At 46.2% G+C, this 18,934-nt stretch overlaps 1 protein-coding gene across 3 annotated transcripts in view; it reads left to right on the forward strand.

Annotated features, from left to right (window-relative positions):
* The window catches only part of COQ8A (coenzyme Q8A), a 48,850-nt gene that overhangs the window by 25,573 nt on the left and 4,343 nt on the right, over nucleotides 1-18,934 (forward strand). For all 3 annotated transcript variants that reach the window (XM_067292953.1, XM_067292954.1, XM_013940344.2), the window contains 7 exons: nucleotides 2,081-2,155; nucleotides 7,966-8,088; nucleotides 12,345-12,430; nucleotides 13,546-13,686; nucleotides 14,919-15,000; nucleotides 16,555-16,648; nucleotides 17,525-17,666. In XM_067292953.1, the coding sequence (XP_067149054.1) occupies nucleotides 2,081-2,155; nucleotides 7,966-8,088; nucleotides 12,345-12,430; nucleotides 13,546-13,686; nucleotides 14,919-15,000; nucleotides 16,555-16,648; nucleotides 17,525-17,666 (743 nt within the window). The remainder of the gene's footprint in view (nucleotides 1-2,080; nucleotides 2,156-7,965; nucleotides 8,089-12,344; nucleotides 12,431-13,545; nucleotides 13,687-14,918; nucleotides 15,001-16,554; nucleotides 16,649-17,524; nucleotides 17,667-18,934) is intronic.

Here is an 18,934-nt window from a genome sequence, read left to right on the forward strand (position 1 = left end):
TCACTTTTGTTTATGAGATCTGTTGTCTTTCCTTTCTTGTCTGACTCTTCGTACTTTCTGCTCAGATTTACTGTCTTGTGCTACTGTCTTGGGTATGAGATGTGATTGGAGGTGACTGTGTATCAGTGCTTTAGTAGGTACTATTTATGCTGTGTTTGAAAAGTCTCTGCTTTTTCCTGAGGAGTCTAGGGGTATCTTTCCCTGTTTTCCCTCAGATAATAAAATCTTCAGGTTTTGAGTGCAAAAGACTAAGATGTCTTTCCTTCATTTAGTGGTCATGCATACCTCTGCCCTATTGAAGGGTCTGCAGAAATTAGCTAGTGATAGTAGGCTTCCTCAGGCATAAATTTAGTGTGTAGGTGCCACACCTTTATAGGAAGACTTGCAGAAAATAGGAGAATATGCAACAAAAACAAAAAAACCCCACAGTTTAATTTAGGATTTTTTTTTTAGGGTTTTTCAATCTAAGTATTGAAATGTTAAAATCATGGTATCCTGTGAAAGCCGGAAGTGTTTTATTGCTGAGTGTAGATTTCTGTATTATACCATATGCTCTTAAATATCTATGTGCAATGGAGAATGAAAACTTAGTCTGAAGGTAAACTGCCTCATCTGAAGAAAACTGTATGGAAGCAGCCTTGGAAGCAGTTAGTGCAAAGGCCTTGTAATGTCGCTGATGCCTGCTATGACCTGTGCTTTGCCTTATGCTGGGTTCTTTGGCCCAGTGCCCTTAGTCTGCAGGATTGCAAGGTAGAGCTGTTTCTGAAGGAGACATACTGTGTATGTTTAAAATTTTATTGGTACAGGTGGAGTTGTAATTAATTGATGGGAAAGAGGAAGAACTCACCATGCAAAATGAGGTTCAACTTGTTTGTGCCCAGGCTTCCTCAGCTAACACTACAAAACGTGCGTGGATGCACACACTGTGTTTCCTCCCACGCACGCATGCGCAAAGAGCTGCGTGCGTGTCAGCTATGCATGCTTCACTGTACTCTGTGTCACCCAGTTGTTTTAGCTTGGAAGCTGTCCCACAGTGACTCAAGGAGGGCCTGGGGTGCTTGGAAGACGTGTGCACCAAGTCCTGCCAGCACTATGGGAGTAAGGCGTGATGGGATCCACCATTGCTGAGGAGCTGTGAGGGAGCACCAGCTGCTCTGGCTACCCAAATCTTTTATTATCCAGTAAAATAAAACATTTGAAATTGGGAAGGCAGTCATACCTTCGATCGTATTGGTTATTGCATGATTAATCTGTGAGATGTATAATCTTTGGTGGTTCTGGTCAGGTTTGTGGTGGGAGATAACACCTCCTTGTAACACTCTGGTAGTCATAGCTTAATCTGTGGCTGTGAGGGAGCAGCCCAGACCTCGCTGCTTGCAAGTGGGATAGCATATGAGTGCTGGTGTTTCATCTCATGGTCTTGCTGTTGCTGTGTGTTAGGGGTTACTCCATGGCCCACCTCCTTGGAATTGTAGCTTACAATACTGTTTGGATAAGGTGGGCCTTTAGAAGGAAAATATGTTTCTAATTCCCATAATCAAGGAGCAGTTGGAAGCCAAAAACAGCTAATGTCCCAACATTCAAGTTTATTTGTGCTAATAGGGGCACAGAAAAATTAGGCCTCTTGAAGATCTACTGGGAATGGCTTTATTGGAATATATTTTTGCTTCCCCCTACTGTGGTATCATGGGGGAGTCTTTACTTCCCGAACCACACTGTGAATAGTTTTCTCCCCCCTTCTAAATCCCACAGTTCGAGTCTGCAGCAGGACCTCAGCCAGAGCACAGAGAGCTTTTGAGCGGCACTCACTGGTGCCCTTTACAGGAGTTGGGCATCCCAGACTGGCCTAGCCTCTAGTGCTTGCCTGACATGCTGGGCTGAAGAAAGAGGTACAGGAGAAAACAGTTTAGTGTTAATCTCTAAGATGACTCCATTGTAAAAGCCAGGATGTTCTAATCAAACTGTTTTTGCAGCCGTGCATATGATCATGTGTCTTAGGATTAATTACAAAAAACACCTGTGCATGGCTTGGAAAGACACTTTTTTTCACACTGATCAGGGTCTTTTTCTTATTTTAAAGGACTAGCTGTTGGTCTTGGCATTGGGGCACTGGCAGAAGTTGCAAAGAAGAGCCTTAGACCTGATGAACGCAATGGTAAGCCATTTTTGCATCCTCATTCCTTTTGTCTTAATTAAAAAAAAAAAAAAAAAAAAAGTCATTACTTCTGTTTTATTTATTTATTTTTTTTCATGCACAGTCTACCTGAATAGTCATTTGCAAGACTTTATTCTTTTGAAAGTTGGGAAGGTGGTATGGTTAGAGTAAAAGGATGCAGCTAATTCTTTTATTGTTACAATACGGATTCCCCACCTCCAGACTTTTTTCCCTAAGTGTACCACAGCCTCACTATACAGACAGAGGTATACGTGGGAGAATAAATTTATGCCCACATAATTCCTACATCTTGCTTCCCCATAGCCACACCTGAGCATGAATACTATACTTGAGCCTGTTCTTGGATTTTTTTTTTTTGTTTTGTTTAAATTGTACAGTGAAACCATATAGTTCTACCAGTACAGAAACTGTAGATGAGCCTGTATGTCTGAAAACTTTATGCTGCTAGTGGTTGCAGTCTGTTTAAAATGTAAGGCTTTTGTGCCTTGTAGGAACTCAGAGGATGGCTGCCCTTTTCTCTTTTAAGGGAGAGAAAACAACTTAGATGCATTTTAAATGGCAGATTTCTACTTTCAGTATCTTTTGCCTTCCTCTGAAAGATTCTCATAATAAGCTCAAAAGGCCGTGCTATATCTGTTCAGGTTTCCTTGCCAGCTTGATTAAAGCTGGGGGCATAATATTCCTGAGTTATACCTGGTTATGCTGTGATGTTTTTTCTCTAAGGTTATATAATGGTAAAATGTGGTTGTAGAGAATGGTTGTGTGCAGATGAGTGGTTTAGGGTATAGAACGTACATAGTGATCTTTCTTGGAAAACAGCAAATTACTCATAAAGCTTCTGGCTGGATTCACTTGTTTCTTATCCATAAAAGCTTGGGTGGGACACTGCAAAATGTAAGGTTCTTGGTAAAGTCATTGCAGGCTGTCTAGTCTTCAGCTGCTCTATCTGGTCTGGCCAGTACATTTGGATTTTTCCAGTGACTGGAGGAAACTGGCAGAAAGGGTTAAGCTCTTGTAGTTAGAGGTAAAAATGAGGTCAAATCATTCCTGGTTCAGAAGCATTGCTTTGAGATGGTGAGAATCTTTGTAATTTTACTGTGGACAATAGTATTGTACTACTAGGCCAGTTTGTGTCTTTCTCTCCTCTTCCTTGAGGAAGCATAAACTTCTATTCCAGGAAGTACTTGAGTGGCTCAAAATGGAAGAAATTAAAAAGACGGCGGACAGAATACACACCCCCTGTGGAAGGGGGAGCAGTCTGTGTGTCATCTAGGATACTGCCCATTAACACTTACATCTTTGTATTCCCCTTGCAACTAGGCAATGCACAGCAGCCCAGCAGAGAGAAAGGATCCTTGGCAAAGCGTTGTTTCGCTCCCTGACCTGAGGTGTTTGAGGCTGGGTGGGTTTCTTTGCTTTGATTTAAAAGCATGCATGTTGGCAAACATGGCCCAGCCTGTAGAGAATCCTTGAAGGCTTTTGCTTTCAGCACTTGCGATGTGTTTGGCAGGTTGTTTGTACCTGTTGTAAACTGATGGTTTGCTTTGCTTTTAACTGAGGAGATATTGCACAACTGTTGGTATTTCTCTGCTTGCCAGATTATTTTCTAATGGGCACACCCCAAAGTGAAAACAGGAGCTTGCAGAGCTATGAAATTTGTGGGAGTACATGAGCTGTTTCTCTTCCTTACATTGTGAGAAAGAAGGAATTTTCCTAAGCTACAGGAGTTCTGCCCTCAAACAAAAAATGAGGTGCAAGAGTTTGTGAATATCCCCCTCCCACCACCCACAAGCCTGATGTCCTGGACATGTATTTCTCCTGCATGTAGTTGCAGGGGTTTTCTTTATGGACTTGAGGGGTTAATGCTGCCCTCCAAGTGCTTTACTAAGTGGTTTCATTCACATTATTCATTTAAAAAGAGGATGGCCATACTCCATTTCCAGCATGAATTTTCTTACTGTGCTGATCAAGCAAATTGAAAATAACCTCCTGGGTCACTGGTGACCTTGACAGCAGTCTCAATATTTAGAGTGTGTATCTAAAGTGCAAGGCTGACATGGGGTGGGAGGGTAGAACAAAGTTTCCAGGAATAAAAATCAGACAGGGTGCCCAGATAAATAGTTGCCATTACTAGCAAAAGAGACTCGGATTCAAGGTCAATTTTATAACTTATTAATGACCTGTACTGGGCTGTTCTGGTAGGCACTGTGCAAATGCTGGGCTGGGCAGAGTCCTGAAGGGCTGGCAGCTGGCCTAGATTTGAACATAGGGTTGTTTCCTTACAGAAAGGAAAAAATGCAATCTCCTTGAGTTATCACTCCCAAGTGCTTTTTTTTTTTTTTTTTAATGTTCTTGGCTGTTCTCTTGCCCTAAAGCTTGTGTAGTGGGTGGTCCTAAAAACAAATATGCACAAAGCTCAGTAGTGGGTTCTCCAGGTAATAACAGTGAAGGTGGGGGAAGAGCAGCTGCAAGATGCACACAGATTTGGAAGGCTTCGAGCTGATCCTGGACTCTGAAAGGAAAATGTGGGTCTAGCATTCCTGAGGGCATCTGTCTGCTGCCTGCACTGTGGAAGAGCTGACAGATTCCAGGCATTGTGGCAGCGGGAGCTTCCCTTTCAGAGTCCTCCTCACTGCCACAGCTGTTTAGATGTGACTAGCTGTTTTTTTGTTTTGTTTTTCTTTCCTTCCCTTTTTAATGGATAGGTAATCATTCTTGTGATCTTGAGATGGGAGGGATAGTTTGTAGCAGCAGAAGGTGGCTGCTGTTTATAGGAAGAACTTTCACTTTAACCTACTGAGAATTGGCATAGAACATATTTTGAACTGTGCTGGGTTTTGTCTCCATTTCCTCTCCCCCCCGCATTGGAAGCCTATCTCTATTTTCTGTTTGTTTTCTTCCTCTTCATTTCCTCTTCCTCTTCATGTGCCATTTACATAAGCCTGCTTTTGACTCTCGCTTTCAAGTTGCCTTCCAATTCGTGTCCCCTTTTAGCAATGTGCAAAAACAAACAACTAATCACATGTGGCTGGGCTGACTAGTGATCAGGTAGTGGCCCTGTGGGCTTGACTTCATTGAGAAGCATGCCAGAAGAGGAGGAGGATGGGGAGCGCCTGTGTTTGGCTCTTTCTCTGATAAGACTGTTTTCAAATTGTCAGGGTTCACTGGGTTCTGGAGATGACTTTAATGATTAACAAACTCCTTTATCCTATTGTAGACTGAGGAGGGTGTGTGTGTGTGTGTGTGTGTGTGCATGCAGGTGGCATGAAGGGAGGGTAAGGCTTTGATTTGGTAGTTTTCCTGGCTTCTATGTGTCTCATGGAGCTTGTGCAAGAACATCATTGCTAAGGATCCAGAGTTTTCCTGTTGATATACTTGACAGCCAGAGCTCTGTTGGATGGCTCCAAGCACCGCACTCTCCAGAGCCAGCTTTCCAAGGGGTAAAGTCAGATCCTTCTGCCCTAGGCAGCTCTATCTGCCCAGGATCCAGGGCAACATTTGCTCTGAGCATAGCTGTATATAGTGCAGATGGTGACTCCTGGCTTTCTGCATCTTGCTCTCCTTTCTTGTTCAGTCTGGATTCCAGAATAGCCATCTTGTGTGCTTCGCTCTTGGTTAAGTGTGTTTTTGGTTTTGGTTTTTGTTTTTTTTTCCCCCTCCTCCCACCTTGCTCCATTTCATGTACATTCTTCCTTTGCTCTGGAACAGTGTTTGGACAGATAGAAAATATCCCCCACAGAGTGTCATCTTGCTGTTCTCTCACAAAACAGGTAAAGAAAATGGGGACTGAAGCAAGGGGAAGGCAGTGCTTGGCAACGCTGTGAACTGCTGGTGGAGAATTCAATGGCATCACTCCTCTAGGGAGAGCTTTGAGCCAGCCAGCTGTTAGCTGGGGTATAAGGGTGCCCGGTAGTTCAGTAGCACTCTGATGTTTGCACCAAACCATGTGAGCCACCACAGTTCAGACAGCAGCTGCTTCAGTTTAGATCCCAGCTCTTTTCCCTGTCCCTGTGCCAGCCTGAGCTCCCTCTGTGTACCTTCCTGGGAGGGAGTCAGCTGGAGATGGAGAGGAGCTCTTGCTGCTGCAGTCACTACATGGCGCACCAGTAATTTTCATCTGTCTGAGTTCTTCAGGCAGTTAGTGCTGCCATGCCTTTTTGTGCCCTGCTTGTGGTATATGTGGACTTCCCGCAAATGTTGTATGCTTCAGCTGTTTTGTCCTCTGTACCCTTCTCCTCTGAAGTGTGAAAAGGCTTTGTGTCTCTAAGATCTAGGCATGAGCCTTGGGCCCTGCAGCCTGGCTGCAAGACCTGACGTCTCTCCTGCTTGGCTCCCCATGAGCAGGAGCTGAGCTGAAGCCCCAAGAGAAGCAGTTGGTGGGTGCCTGCTTGCTCCTTCTGTCCCTCTCAAAGGGACTGTGTAATGTCAGACACATGTCAGTGTCTCTCTCCCTCTTCCTTCCTTCCTTGAAAGAAAGGGAAGGGGGAAAGCTGAGGGAAAAGGCTTCTTATGCCATGCAGAAACCATGTTGCATACCTAGGACCATGTCACAGGTGTACAGATGGCAGTCATGACCACTTACTGAGCCTGTCACCCATCAGGGTTTGCTATTTTTGGAGGAAGGGATTGTGTGGTTGTGTGTGTGTTTGTTTTTTTGAGTCTGTATGTTTTGGGCCTTGTTCTGTGGAAGTTGATGTTTGGGTGACTGCTGATGGGAGTAAGGACAGAAGGGTTCGGCCTTCTCCCTGCATGGCCTCTAAGTACAGTCAGAGCAAGGGGCTTTAGCTAGACTGAATTGTGCAGCATCTCTCTCAGTGGCAAATTTCTCACAGGAACATAGCAAGGAACAACATGCATGTGTGAAGATGTGAGAGGGGAAGCTTGGTAATCCTGACAACTGAGATTAATTTCCCCAGTGGCAAAGTTCTCCAAGAAGAATACAGTAGCACAGATGAGGGTGTTTAGGCTTCTGCTTTGAGGACATTCTCCAGCCTGTCTGGGCGTTGGCTGGCTTGATAACCTCATCACAGATATACAATCTGCTGCTTTTCAAAATGCTGTATGCAGGTGGGGTGTTTTGGGGTTATGGTGCTGGGACAGGATGTCTGTTTTGCCTGTGTATCAAGAAGATGGTAAATTTCAGTCCGATTAGGGAAGAATGTTAATACAGGCTTAGAGGATGATGTGAAAACTGTCTGCCCTGTACAGATGCCTAGTGCATGTTGTAAATGTGTGGTTGCAATATGTGTTTGTGTGAATAAGCAAGAATTACTGGGTTTGGGAAAGGAGGGTTGGGGCTGGTGTGAATCCCTGCTCCCACCCTATGAAGTTCCAGCACATCTTCAGTCTATCCCACTGTGTTATTAAGGCTTTTGATGATCCTCCCCACTCCTTGCTGTGGCTCACCTTTACTGCTCTTCTGAGCCTATAGCTATGCTTCAGCCTATGACATGGGCCTTAGGAGACCATGTAATGTGCTAGGCTGACCTAGCTGGTACAGCAAGTTCAGCACCTGTTTCTGCCCAGGATCCTGGACAGTCCACATAGCCTCCACAAACATCCGCTGTGGCTAGCTGCTGTTGGCCCTCAAGCCAGCAAGGTCAAAGTTGGCACAAGACATGTGTACGTGCCTGCAGTCTGCCCTTAGGTTGCAGTAAAGATACTAAGTGTAGTCCTATTTTGGTTTTCTGGGGAAGAGTGAGTCTTCTGTTGAATGTGGAGTAATACAATGGAGTAAGCTCACAGAGGTAAGGGCACTCTTCATCCATATGCTGTCTTCTTGCCCTCAGGAAAGAAAGCGGTGATGGATTCCAGCCCATTCCTGTCGGAGGCCAATGCAGAAAGAATCGTGAGAACTTTGTGCAAGGTCCGAGGAGCGGCACTGAAGCTGGGACAGATGTTAAGCATTCAAGGTAAGTGGTAGCATAGGACCTCAGCTACTCTCCTTACTGTTTCCAGGTGGGGTGAAGAATTTCTTGTCACATGCGGGGAGAGTCAGATGCTTTGAATCAGTCAGTCAAAGTCAAATGAATGTGGAGGGCAAAGACATGTGGCTTTCTCATGTGAGAACAGTGATGGTGATGTATCTGATGAAGTTCAGCCTACTTTCAATCTGTAATGACTTTGTGTGCAATATACCATCACCTGCTTCCTCTAGTGCCTCTGTTGTAAATCTGAGCTCAGTTGGGCATACAACTGCTCTGATCAGAGTCAGCTCACTTGATGCCTAGGTAATGCTCCTGAAATTGGGTGAAAATAAGATGACTCTGTTCTGTGAATTTTAATGTCTGTATTAAAAAGCAATTGTTAAAAGCAGAGCTATGTCACACTGAGTACACAAGTGTCCTGCTAGAAAAGAGGAGGAAGAAAAGAACATGATGCTGTTCTATGATCTCCAGGTATGGTCAAAAATATATCCACAGCCCTTTCCCATTGCAGCAACCTGTTAGTGGTTTACATGTTTGACTGGCACAGGAGCTTTGCTAGAAGGGCCAGTACAGCTCATAAGCTTTTCAGGTATAAACTTAGTTGAGTTTTTATCTTGAAGGGATTTCAAACTGATTCTTAATCCATGAGACTCTAAAGTCAGTGATTAGAAGTGAAGGTGTGAGTGACATATGTAGCTTTGCACTGAGCTGTTAGGTCACTCCTGGGAGATAACAGGTGTTTTGAATTCAAACCTTATCTGGAACTGTCCACCTCTCCTTCCTGCCCAACTCATCAGGGAAGGGAAGAACTAGCCAAAAATAGCTGCTACGCTTGTTTAGAAATAGCTTTCAAGATGTCACTGAAACTGAATCAGTGTCCGAGTGTCTGAAGTACTCGGCTTGCTTGGCTCGTGCTTCTGCTTGAATTTTTTTAGGTGCTGACTGCTGAGGCTGGATCCAGTGGGATATTGGATAACTTGGGCAAGCTGAAAGAGCATGGCCAGTTCACTGTCCCAGAGAGCCCTGCCTGTGGCATTTCTCTGTTCTTTATTTGCTAGTTACCTGTCTCAGGTGTGTGCTGTTCCACCTGCCAGGCTGATGGCAACACTAACAAAGCTAGGGGAAAGGCAGCAGCTGATGTGTCAAAGGCTGCCACCAGTATGCTGTTTTCTCACCCTCTGGAAACTGCCAGGTGCTGGCACTTGCAGGTAGATTGTCTTCCACCTTGGTCATGGTGCAGATCTAGGAGGAGCTCTTCTGCTCCTTGCTTTGTGTGGCCAGTGCCTCTGACATCTGGGTTGAGTGAGCCATGTCTAGAAATCAGCTGTGAAGTTAATTTGTCTGCCCTAGGTGGGGATTTACTTAAAATATTTAGACACTGTTATGAGTTGCACCTGATGTGTGTTGAGAGCCTGGTCACAGCTGTCCTGAGCCTGGATGTGAGTGAAGAGGGAACAGCTGTGAAAGGCCAGCTCTGAGGAGCAGAAACGCTCTGGATTTTTCTCATTGTCTGCTGTCTCCTAATGTGATTGAGCTTTGGCAGGAGTGTAAAACACTTGCTGATTGACTTCACTTGGATGTCAAGGACATACAGGCCTTTAGCAAGCTCAGTGGTGCTGCCCAGCCCTCTTGTGAAAAGTGTGAGGAGTGCTGCCATGCCTGGAGAGAAGATGGGCCCTGGGTAACTGTGCTGTGGGATGGTCATGGTGAAAGTTATGTTTCCTGTGTTGCAGTGTATCCAGTTCTTGGGCTGGCTATTTGGATGGGAGGTTTTAGCATGGTTCCTGCCACTTCATGGGCTTCTCTGTGGCCTGAGTGAGTCTGGTGGGTTCTTCAGGTAGCAGGGAGATGTGCTAATTGTTGAGCACATGGGCTCTGTGTTGCCTTGTCCAGGTGCAGATGAGCACCTGCGAGTTAAACCACCCAGGAGTAACAAAGCAGTGTCCTTAAAAACCTTGCTGCCTGCTTCTGAGAGTCAGTAGATCTGTTAGGGACCCAAATCCCTGAAGGTCAGGTGCAGAAAGGATGCCAAGGGCCCAAGTTAATACCTTGTCCCGGTGGGTGTGCTCTGGAAGATGTCTGAAAGGCGGATGCCTTTGCTGGTTGTGAATATCCTGCCCTGACTCTTCATGTTTCATTCCTGTAAGGCCTCATCAGTTTACCACAAAGCAGTATAACCTTGTTCATCAGCATGTTGTAAGCTTTGTTTTGTCACAGAATTGCCTCTGCAGTGTGGCCGATTTTATTGTTGCTGATGTGTTTTCGTACAGGCAATCTGGACTTGGAGCTTTCTTGGTTAATTGGCGTTGCACTAATGAATGAGGTAGTGACTCTCAAGCTGCCCCAGTGAAGAGTGCGTGCTCAAACTAAAGATTGAATTTTGTGAATTGCTGGGATGTCGGCAATGAACAGAATAACACAAGCTGATCTTAAATGCCTGTGGCAGACCCTGCTACCATGAGACAAGCAGCTTGTGGGAGCAGGAGTTGGTTTCAGTGAGGCCCCCCTCTCCTTCTGCATGGGCATTCTAGGAGGTGCAGGTTAAAATGTTACAGCATCATGGCTATTAAGTTTACCTACCCCAGAGCGCACACCTATAATCTTAAGAGGTTTTTCATACTTACTTAATTGAGCCCAGAGTAGAAGCTGCTTTCAGGGTTCAGAATGCACATGCAAACGTAATGCTTAGTCTTCTTGCAGGGTCATAATGTCATGATGGGAGTTTTACTTGCAGTCCCTGCAAAGCCTGTTAATCTGACTTGCAGTGATAGAATGGCATCTCCTCTTAAAAATTCCTGATGCTTCCAAAGTGGGGTTTTGTTAATACTTTTAAATGCTGCTCATGGCTTCGATGAGAATTTCTAAGCAACGCAAAGTATGTTAGCTGCCATGTCTTTGCATTATGTATCTTCTCTTCCCATTCCTCCCCACTCCCCTTCCCAGGACTCTACTCTTAAGCTAGCTATTTTGCTTCTTTTTGTCTCTGGATAGACTTATCATTTATCTGCATTCACACAGATACAAATATACATTTCTATTTTAATGTCACTAGCATTTGTGCAGGTAAAATCCTCAATGTTAAGGCTGGTAGCTTGGATTTTTTTCCAGTGTTGGGAGAGCTGCAGATAAAACTGGCTAATTTCTCCATGAGCCTTTAAGAAATGAAATGTTTTGCAGAACAGGTGGCTTTTCTCCAACCTGTTGTTGAAGCCTGTGCTTGAAGGAGAAGACTGCTCTTTCAAGGCACCCCTCCTCCCCCATCCTTTCTTATGAGCATAAATATTTGATTGCTAAATTCTTCTGACTCTTGAAATAAGTTATTTTTGGCTCAGCTGTGTTTTCTTCTGCACAATCCTAGTTGCTTTGCATTTTGGTAGTTGTTTACAGTACCAGATGCTGAATATTGATTCCTCTAAGAGTCTGGTATTTGTGTAAGTGCTGTCTTACTGTAGTGTACCTTTCAAGAGAAGCTGTTACCCCTTCAAGTGAATTGCATTAAGTATACTGTGAACCTTGAGAGAGTTTGGATGACTTTCCAAAAGGTTCCTTCCAACCTCATGTTTCCGTGACACAAAGTGGCCTCTCCTGGACCTGAATGCCACACTATCTTCAGCAAGAAGGGTTGGTGAATGTTAGAGGTTTGTGCAGAGTGTGATCTGCTCATTGGGTTTGTCAAAGCCGCAGTTGCACCAAAAGCCTCAGCGCTGTGCAGCGCTGCCTGTTGCGGTGCAGAGCACTGCTCTTAGTGGCTGGTGGAGACTCGGTATTCACTGGCTTCGTTCAGTAAAATAAAATGGCAGCTGATGCTTGACTCCAAAGTATAAAAACTTTCTCAGCACACTTTCTAGAGTATTCATGCTTTGGTTTTCCCCTGATAAGTGAGAGAAGGTGCACAGAAACTTTCTCGTGCTGCAGCAGGAGATGAGCTTAGGAGAGGCTTGGGTAGGATGCAGGTTTTGTGCAAGAGTAAAGAGGGAGGAATGGCTCTTTACTTTGTGCGTGGGACTTCTGTTTGACTCACTTATCAGACGTGTGATACTTCAGGAGATGAGCCTCAGATGCTATTTCTGGGTAAGGAGAACTTCTAAAATAGAAATAATTTTAAAAACCTTCATCAGGGCATGCTTGTGGGAAGGAGAAGCTGGCTTGTCTGAATGCAGATAAGCAATTATTTGTGTGCTGAACAAGAATAGGAGAATGCAGCACCTGCTTTGACTGACTTGTGCTTTTCCCCTTGGCAGATGATGCCTTCATCAACCCCCATCTCCAGAGGATTTTTGAGCGTGTACGTCAGAGTGCTGACTTCATGCCAATAAAGCAGATGATGGTAAGGAATATTCCTTCCTGCTTATCAGGGAAGAGGGGACAGTAATAAAATAAATGTTACCTGTGACTTACCAGTCCACGTTACCTGTTTGGTTATTTTTAAGATTATTCTCTCAAAAAGTATTGCATCTTTTTTGATAGTGGGTGAGAACTGATCTTAATTCTGGGGTGCTGTTCTCTCCCACACATGGAAGCTCAGCTCTGGACAGAGGAAAAATGTATTTTTTACATCCTGAGGCTATGGTGATGGAACAGGATGTTGCCTACAAATACCATTATGTAGGTTTTATTTAATGTAGTCTCCTCCTCTTCTGTTTGTTCCCTTTCTGTAGTCTTGCTTCTGAATGTTAAGCCAGCGTCTAAAAATGCTTAAATCTCACTTGAAAAGCTGACTTACAAGCCTTAGTCTGATGGAAGATTAACAGAAACTTTGTTCTTGCTGTTGTTGATAAAATTTAACCCACCTTCAAGAAAGGTTGGAATGAAGTGAACTAGGCTTGCCTTCCGCTACGTACATGTTCTCTTTCTCCGTCCATTTGTAAAGGAGGACCAGAAGGGTGATGCAAAAGGAGTTGCCAGTACTACTTATTCTTTAAAAGACACTGAGCAGAGCCAGAACTTCAGGGTGACAGTTTGGCAACGTAGCAAAAAAGCTGTTAAAGCAGGCTGTGATTTTTAATTATTAATATTGCCTTAAAGAGAGTCTCTCTTGCATACCTGGAGTGCCACTGTTCAGCTTGGCAGTATGATGAAAATGAACAAGGAGTTAGATATTCCTCCATTTTCCACAAGATAGCAAGTGGCACCAAAAGGGGGGCCTTTGTATACTTACAGCAGTGGTGTATTGCCAGAGATCTTTGCCCTTTGGATCTGTGTGAGACTCTACTGTGGTAGCCTGAGTGAGCAGAATCTGTTTAGTGCTGGGTTTGCACTGCTGGCCGGGCTGTTCTTTGCAATCATGTATAAGGACAAAGAAGGGAGGACAATCTAGAAAGCAGGGGCAGGTACTAGAAACTACTCTAGGCCATGCAAGGCTCCTTAGAGGAACGTGATTTCTGACAAGGAAAATCTTAAATCTTTGCTTTCCATATTCTGATCCTTTCTTTTTATTTGTAGAAAACTCTGAACAATGACCTTGGCCCCAACTGGAGGGATATGCTGGAGTCCTTTGAAGAGCGTCCCTTTGCTGCTGCTTCGATTGGTCAGGTTCATCTGGCACGCTTGAAAAATGGGAAGGAAGTTGCCATGAAAATCCAGGTGAGCTTTACAGACTAGTCTTCTCTTGTCTATGCTCTGTAGAAGGGCAATGGAGCTGCATAAATATGTTTACTGCTAGACAGGAAACATTTAATGCAAGTAAAAATTGGCTCCAGCAACGTCTTAGCTAATGCAAGCAGAAGGGAAGAACAAACTGTTTTGCTGCTTGAGCCAGTTTGACTCCAGATGAATGGGAGCTCTTTCTCATAGGTATATCACTGCACCACTGCAGTGGTGAGGGACTGCTTGTACCTCCTTGGCTCTGCTGCTGTGTGCAAGGAACCTACATGTTCCATAGGTCATGTGCCCTTTTAGATGTGCACAGCTCCCCTTTCTGGTCACAGCCTGAAGGTTAAGGACGTTTGAAATGATAAGCATACGCTGATCATCTGTGTGTTGAGCAGTGGCAGTTTGATGCAAGGTGTTGTTCACCAACTCCCCATAAAGCTGTCAGCAACTTGGGCCAGATATTACTAATGGAAATGCGTTCTGGAGCTGAAATGTTCTGGAGCTGCATGTTTTATAATTCAAAGGAGCAATATCCCTTGCCAACTGAGCAGAGTCCCAGGCAAAGCTAGACATCTGGTTAGTGGCTTGTTTTGTAAGGCAGGGTTATTTTAGAAGCAGTATGGATGGGTACTGGTGGCTTCTTCTCAGGCCTGTTGTCTCCAAGGCACTCTTCTGAAGTTAGGCCAAGTTAAAGGCAATGGAAGGCTAATGCTGTGGCATCAGCACAGTCAGATCCACAGAGTGGTTTTGGCTGGCTCCCTTGACGGCTTGGGTGAAGAAGAACAGAAGAGGGCACCTTTGCCTGGACTGGGGCCACACCACCTGCCCTATCGCAGTCCCTCTGGGACTGTCAGTGCCGTGTGCTTTGAGCTGTGCTGGGAAGTGACCGATTGGCATCTCAGTGTTGCTGGGATTTGCATGTCTGAGGATTTCTTTAACGTACTGGAAGAACCCATGTCAGAGGAACTTAACGGGCTGTTCTGTTTGCAAGGGACTGAATCTTAGCTCATCTCTGTCCTGCCACTTTAGATGCTGGGCATTGAGCAGGCTTTCAGAAGAGTGGTGTGTGCCTCGGTATGTCCTGGTTCACTGCCAGGCTGTAGGTGGTTGTGTTTGGGGGTCAGTGCATGTTAAACTGGAAGGGGTTTCTATCTTACCCTGAAGAGCTGGATATCCTGGGTTCATCTAGTGTCAACGCTATCCTTTCCCTTTCTGTCCTGCAGTACCCTGGAGTTGCCCAGAGCATCAACAGTGATGTTAACAACCTGATGACTGTCCTGAGCATGAGCAATATTCTTCCTGAAGGTAAAACAACTGAGACCCTTGGCAGAGGGAGGAGGAGGAAGCTAGTGTAGGGGTCCCACAAGAATGGGGTCATTCAGTTTTCTGCCAGTACCTGTGCAAGGCTTGGCAGCTTCTTGTTGCCACTGGCACGTGTTGAGTGTTGCCAACCCCTTCCAAGCAGCATGTCACACACCTGTGTCCATAGACTAGAGAGGAAATGACATCAAGGAAACAGTAGATGTGACTTGGGAAGAGTCTGCCCATGAGCTGACCTCCTGCAGAAAGCAGGAGAGGCAGTAGCTGTGGGCAGGGGGTGCAGGGCCAGCCTGGGGGGAGCTCTGCTCTGCTTCCCTCCCCCAGGTACAGAACTGCTGCTGACGTTGCTGGGCATGCGCCTGCCCTGCTGCCCACTCAGTGGAGTGGGCAGGGCACCCTGTCTTGTTCTGCTTGGCGCTCTGTATGTGTGTGTGTGCATGGTGTGAGGTGGAGGAACATGTACTTGTCTCGGTGTGCTCTGTACAGTGACAGACCCATGGGGACTCTTTACAAGGTGTGAAGTGCCCTATGCATACTCGATTCTAATGGCTTTCTAGGCGTGAAGCATGAGCAACGATCACGCTATATAGTCTGGCTTTGTCCCCATCCTTTTCTGACATGAATTCCTGCATTTGGCAGAATTCATTCTTCCCTGTATTTCCTGTATCCCTCTGTACCTGTCATTCCCTCCTCTTCCTAGTCAAGAATGGTAGAGAGGTGGAGAACTGCCACACTCGGAGCTTGCCCAGTGTCCCAGCACACAGATACGTATCTTCTTTCTCCAGTGATGCCAGCACTTACTGTTCCTCCTTCCAAACACCTGCCTGGCAGCAGTTGTGAATCTTAGTGGGAATGTACAAATGTTGCTCTTAAATCAGGCTGGGTGCTGACGAAAACTGGGACTGTCCCTCTGTGCTGGCTGGGCAGGGCCCTCATGCTGCTACAGTCCCAGCCATGGCTGGCCCAAGGAACAGCATAGTTTTTCAGCTCCAAGACTTGAAAAAAACAGACTTGGCAACTCAGGCCCTGGCTACATCCTGCTTCAATTCACTTTCTCAGTCATGCTGACTGCTCTGCCCTGCTATGTCTGCTCCCGGTTGCAGGGAGACACAATTTTGCAGCTTTTTTTCCTTTTTTTTTTTTTTTTTTTCTTCCTTTTGCCTGGGTTATTTTTTAAGTGCTTCTGCCCCTAGCTGTGTTTCTCTGCATAGCCATACCAACACCAGAGCTGCCCTAACCACAAGAGAGCAGGAATGGACAGTTTGGGCTGTGGGAGAGAGGGGAGAACAGGACTTACCTTGCTTTAGGAGCAGCTATGTAACCATGGCCTGGAATTACCTGCAGAACCTGTATCTAGTTGGAAATACAGGTCGGCTCTCTGAGGCCTTTGCACACTTTCTGGGCTTGCTTGGAGTTGTCTGGCTGGCAGGTTCCTCCTTAGGTGCTGCTCTGTCCTCCTTAATGGGCTGGAAAGCGTTTAGCCTGAGGGATTGTTTTTTTTCTAAGCTTACTTTCTTGTCTCTGCCCTTCTGCTTTCAGGTTTGTTCCCTGAGCATTTGATTGAAGTTCTGAGCAGAGAGCTGGCCCTGGAGTGTGATTACCAGAGAGAAGCTGCCTGTGCAAAGAAATTCCAGTATGTTCATATCATTGTATTCAGCCTCTCCCATCTGTGTGTGTGTGTGTATGTATGTGAAATGCAGGAGAGGTTATTTAATTTCCAGGGACACTGTGGAGGTGAATGCCATGCCCCTGGGTTATAGCACAAGGCGAGCTGTTTGTGTTTATGCTCTGTGAGCTGTCCCCAAGCATTGCTACCTCTTCTCAGAGCCAGGCATGTTTTCAGTCAATCAAACTTGCAGTTGTTGAAGCATGGGGATGAGGTGGGCAGCTTCTATCCCCTCTCCTTCAACATGAGCCTCCGCTTTACATGCGAAAGCACTATAGTAACTCATGAGACCAGGTTTGCAGCACTGGTCCATGTACTGTGCTCTCCTAGCACCTTTGAGGTTTTTCAGCTCAACTCTCTTGCAGCAATTGGCACTACCAGTGCTGGCTGCTCCCTTGTCTCCCTGTAGTGCTGGGGTCCAGTTTGTTTTTACATGAGGGCTGGATCAGGGAGAGCTGGTTGGAGGCTTGGTGACCCTCCTGCTTCTCTGCAGAACTGCCCCTGTAGCATTGCTCCCCTTGGAAAAGGCATATTTCCTCTCTGTGTAGTCTGGTCCTGAAACGAAGCAGGGTGGGCAAAGGAGCTGGAGAGGGTCCTGCCCACTGCCCCTTAATGTGCCAGCCCGGAGCCCTCCTAATGCCAGTGCTCCGGCAGGAGATGTGACCTCTGGAGCCAGCAGCAGCTGTAACCTGCTGGCGTTGTTTCTGGTGACTTGATCCCTGTTGTAACTGAGGGAAAACACCTTCTGGTGGTGACAGCCAGGCTGTGGGGAGAGGGTGGCAGCACTGAAATAAGCTGCTTTTGGGACTCTTAACCTTTTCCCTTCCTTTCTTCACCCCCTAGGGAGCTGCTGAAAGACCACCCATTCTTTTATGTCCCAAGAGTAGTGGATGAGCTGTGCAGCCAACATGTCCTGACCACAGAGTTGGTGTCTGGCTTCCCGTTGGATCAAGCTGTAGGGCTGAGCCAGGAGATCCGAAATGAGGTATTGTCAGGCCTATCTTGCTTCTTCCTTAGCTCAGAGCAGCACACTCCACCTGCTTGATGGCTGGTGGGCTAAAGAGCTCTTCATGGAAAGGCTAACCTTGAGCAGTGAAAAGCAGGGCTGGAGCTGGCAACTGTTTGGAGCCTCTTAAGATTTCTGTGTAGGTAATCTGGCAGCAATGCCAGTGTGTCCCCGGGCTGGTTTAGGCCTTGCAGTCCTGCACTGATGCACAAGGAGGGATTGGAGAATGGTGAGAGTGGCTCAAGAGGAGCTAACCTAGCTCTGTAGGCTTTGCTGGCCGTTTATCCAGGTTGCTGGCAGAGGGCTGTGTAACTCCTAAATGCCCGGTTTCTCTCAGGTGACCCTAAGCTTGGTTGGGATTGCCAGCTGGAGGAGAGGGGGTCTTGTTTTGCAGCTGGTCTTTTGGACAGAAGTGTAGCAAGCATCTTCTCCCATTGTGCAAGTGGTTAGGTGTCACTTCCCCCTGTGAGAATGACCTGCGCTGCCCAGGCCTTCTGGAAAAGTACCTCTCAGTAAACAAGAGCAGGGGAGAATGTGGGGATGGGTAGGCGTTGGTGCTGAATATAACAAGGGATTGGAGTCTGTGATGGGACAAGCAGCTGCTCTGTTAGCAGAAATAACTGTCCTGGTATTTGGATTTGGGTGGGGGTGGGGGGGGTTCCCCCTGTGCATGTGTGTGTCTTGGTGTGATCTATCAGCTGTTAGCAGGTCACTGGGGAAGAGTGCAGAGTATGTTCCTCTAGATAAAATGGATCCCAGTAACACACTGGACTTGGAGCTATGCCAGAGCTGGCTGCCTGTGACCCCTGAGCTGTCTGTTTTTTCTCAGGGCTTGTCCTCTCTAATAGGCTGCTGTATCATCAGGGACTGCTTTTAGCAGACCCTGAAGTGGGATGTTGCTGCGGGAACAGCCCTTTTTTTGCCTCTAAGCAAAGAGGAGAAGCAAACAGCATGGCTGGCCCACAGCCTTCTGACCCAGATGGCAGTGTCCTGTAGCAGGGCCTGGCTTACATTTGGTGCTGTCCTGCCTTCCCATTGGATACGGTGTTTCACTTGGGACAGGAGCTTTGTGGAAGCCAAAGAGAGGTTGAATGAGGCCGGCAGTTCTGCTGAACAGGCTCCAGCTTAAATATCCTCCTAGAAAAGTTCTGCTGTAGTATGTAATAAACTGTGGGCTCTCCTGGGACTGTTGCTGTTGCTCCCTCCAGGCCCATCAGTCCCAAGGCATCTGCCTACTTCTGCTCTTC

The sequence above is a fragment of the Apteryx mantelli genome, chromosome 3, assembly GCF_036417845.1.
Source record: "Apteryx mantelli isolate bAptMan1 chromosome 3, bAptMan1.hap1, whole genome shotgun sequence".
Classification (NCBI taxonomy): Eukaryota; Metazoa; Chordata; class Aves; order Apterygiformes; family Apterygidae; genus Apteryx; species Apteryx mantelli.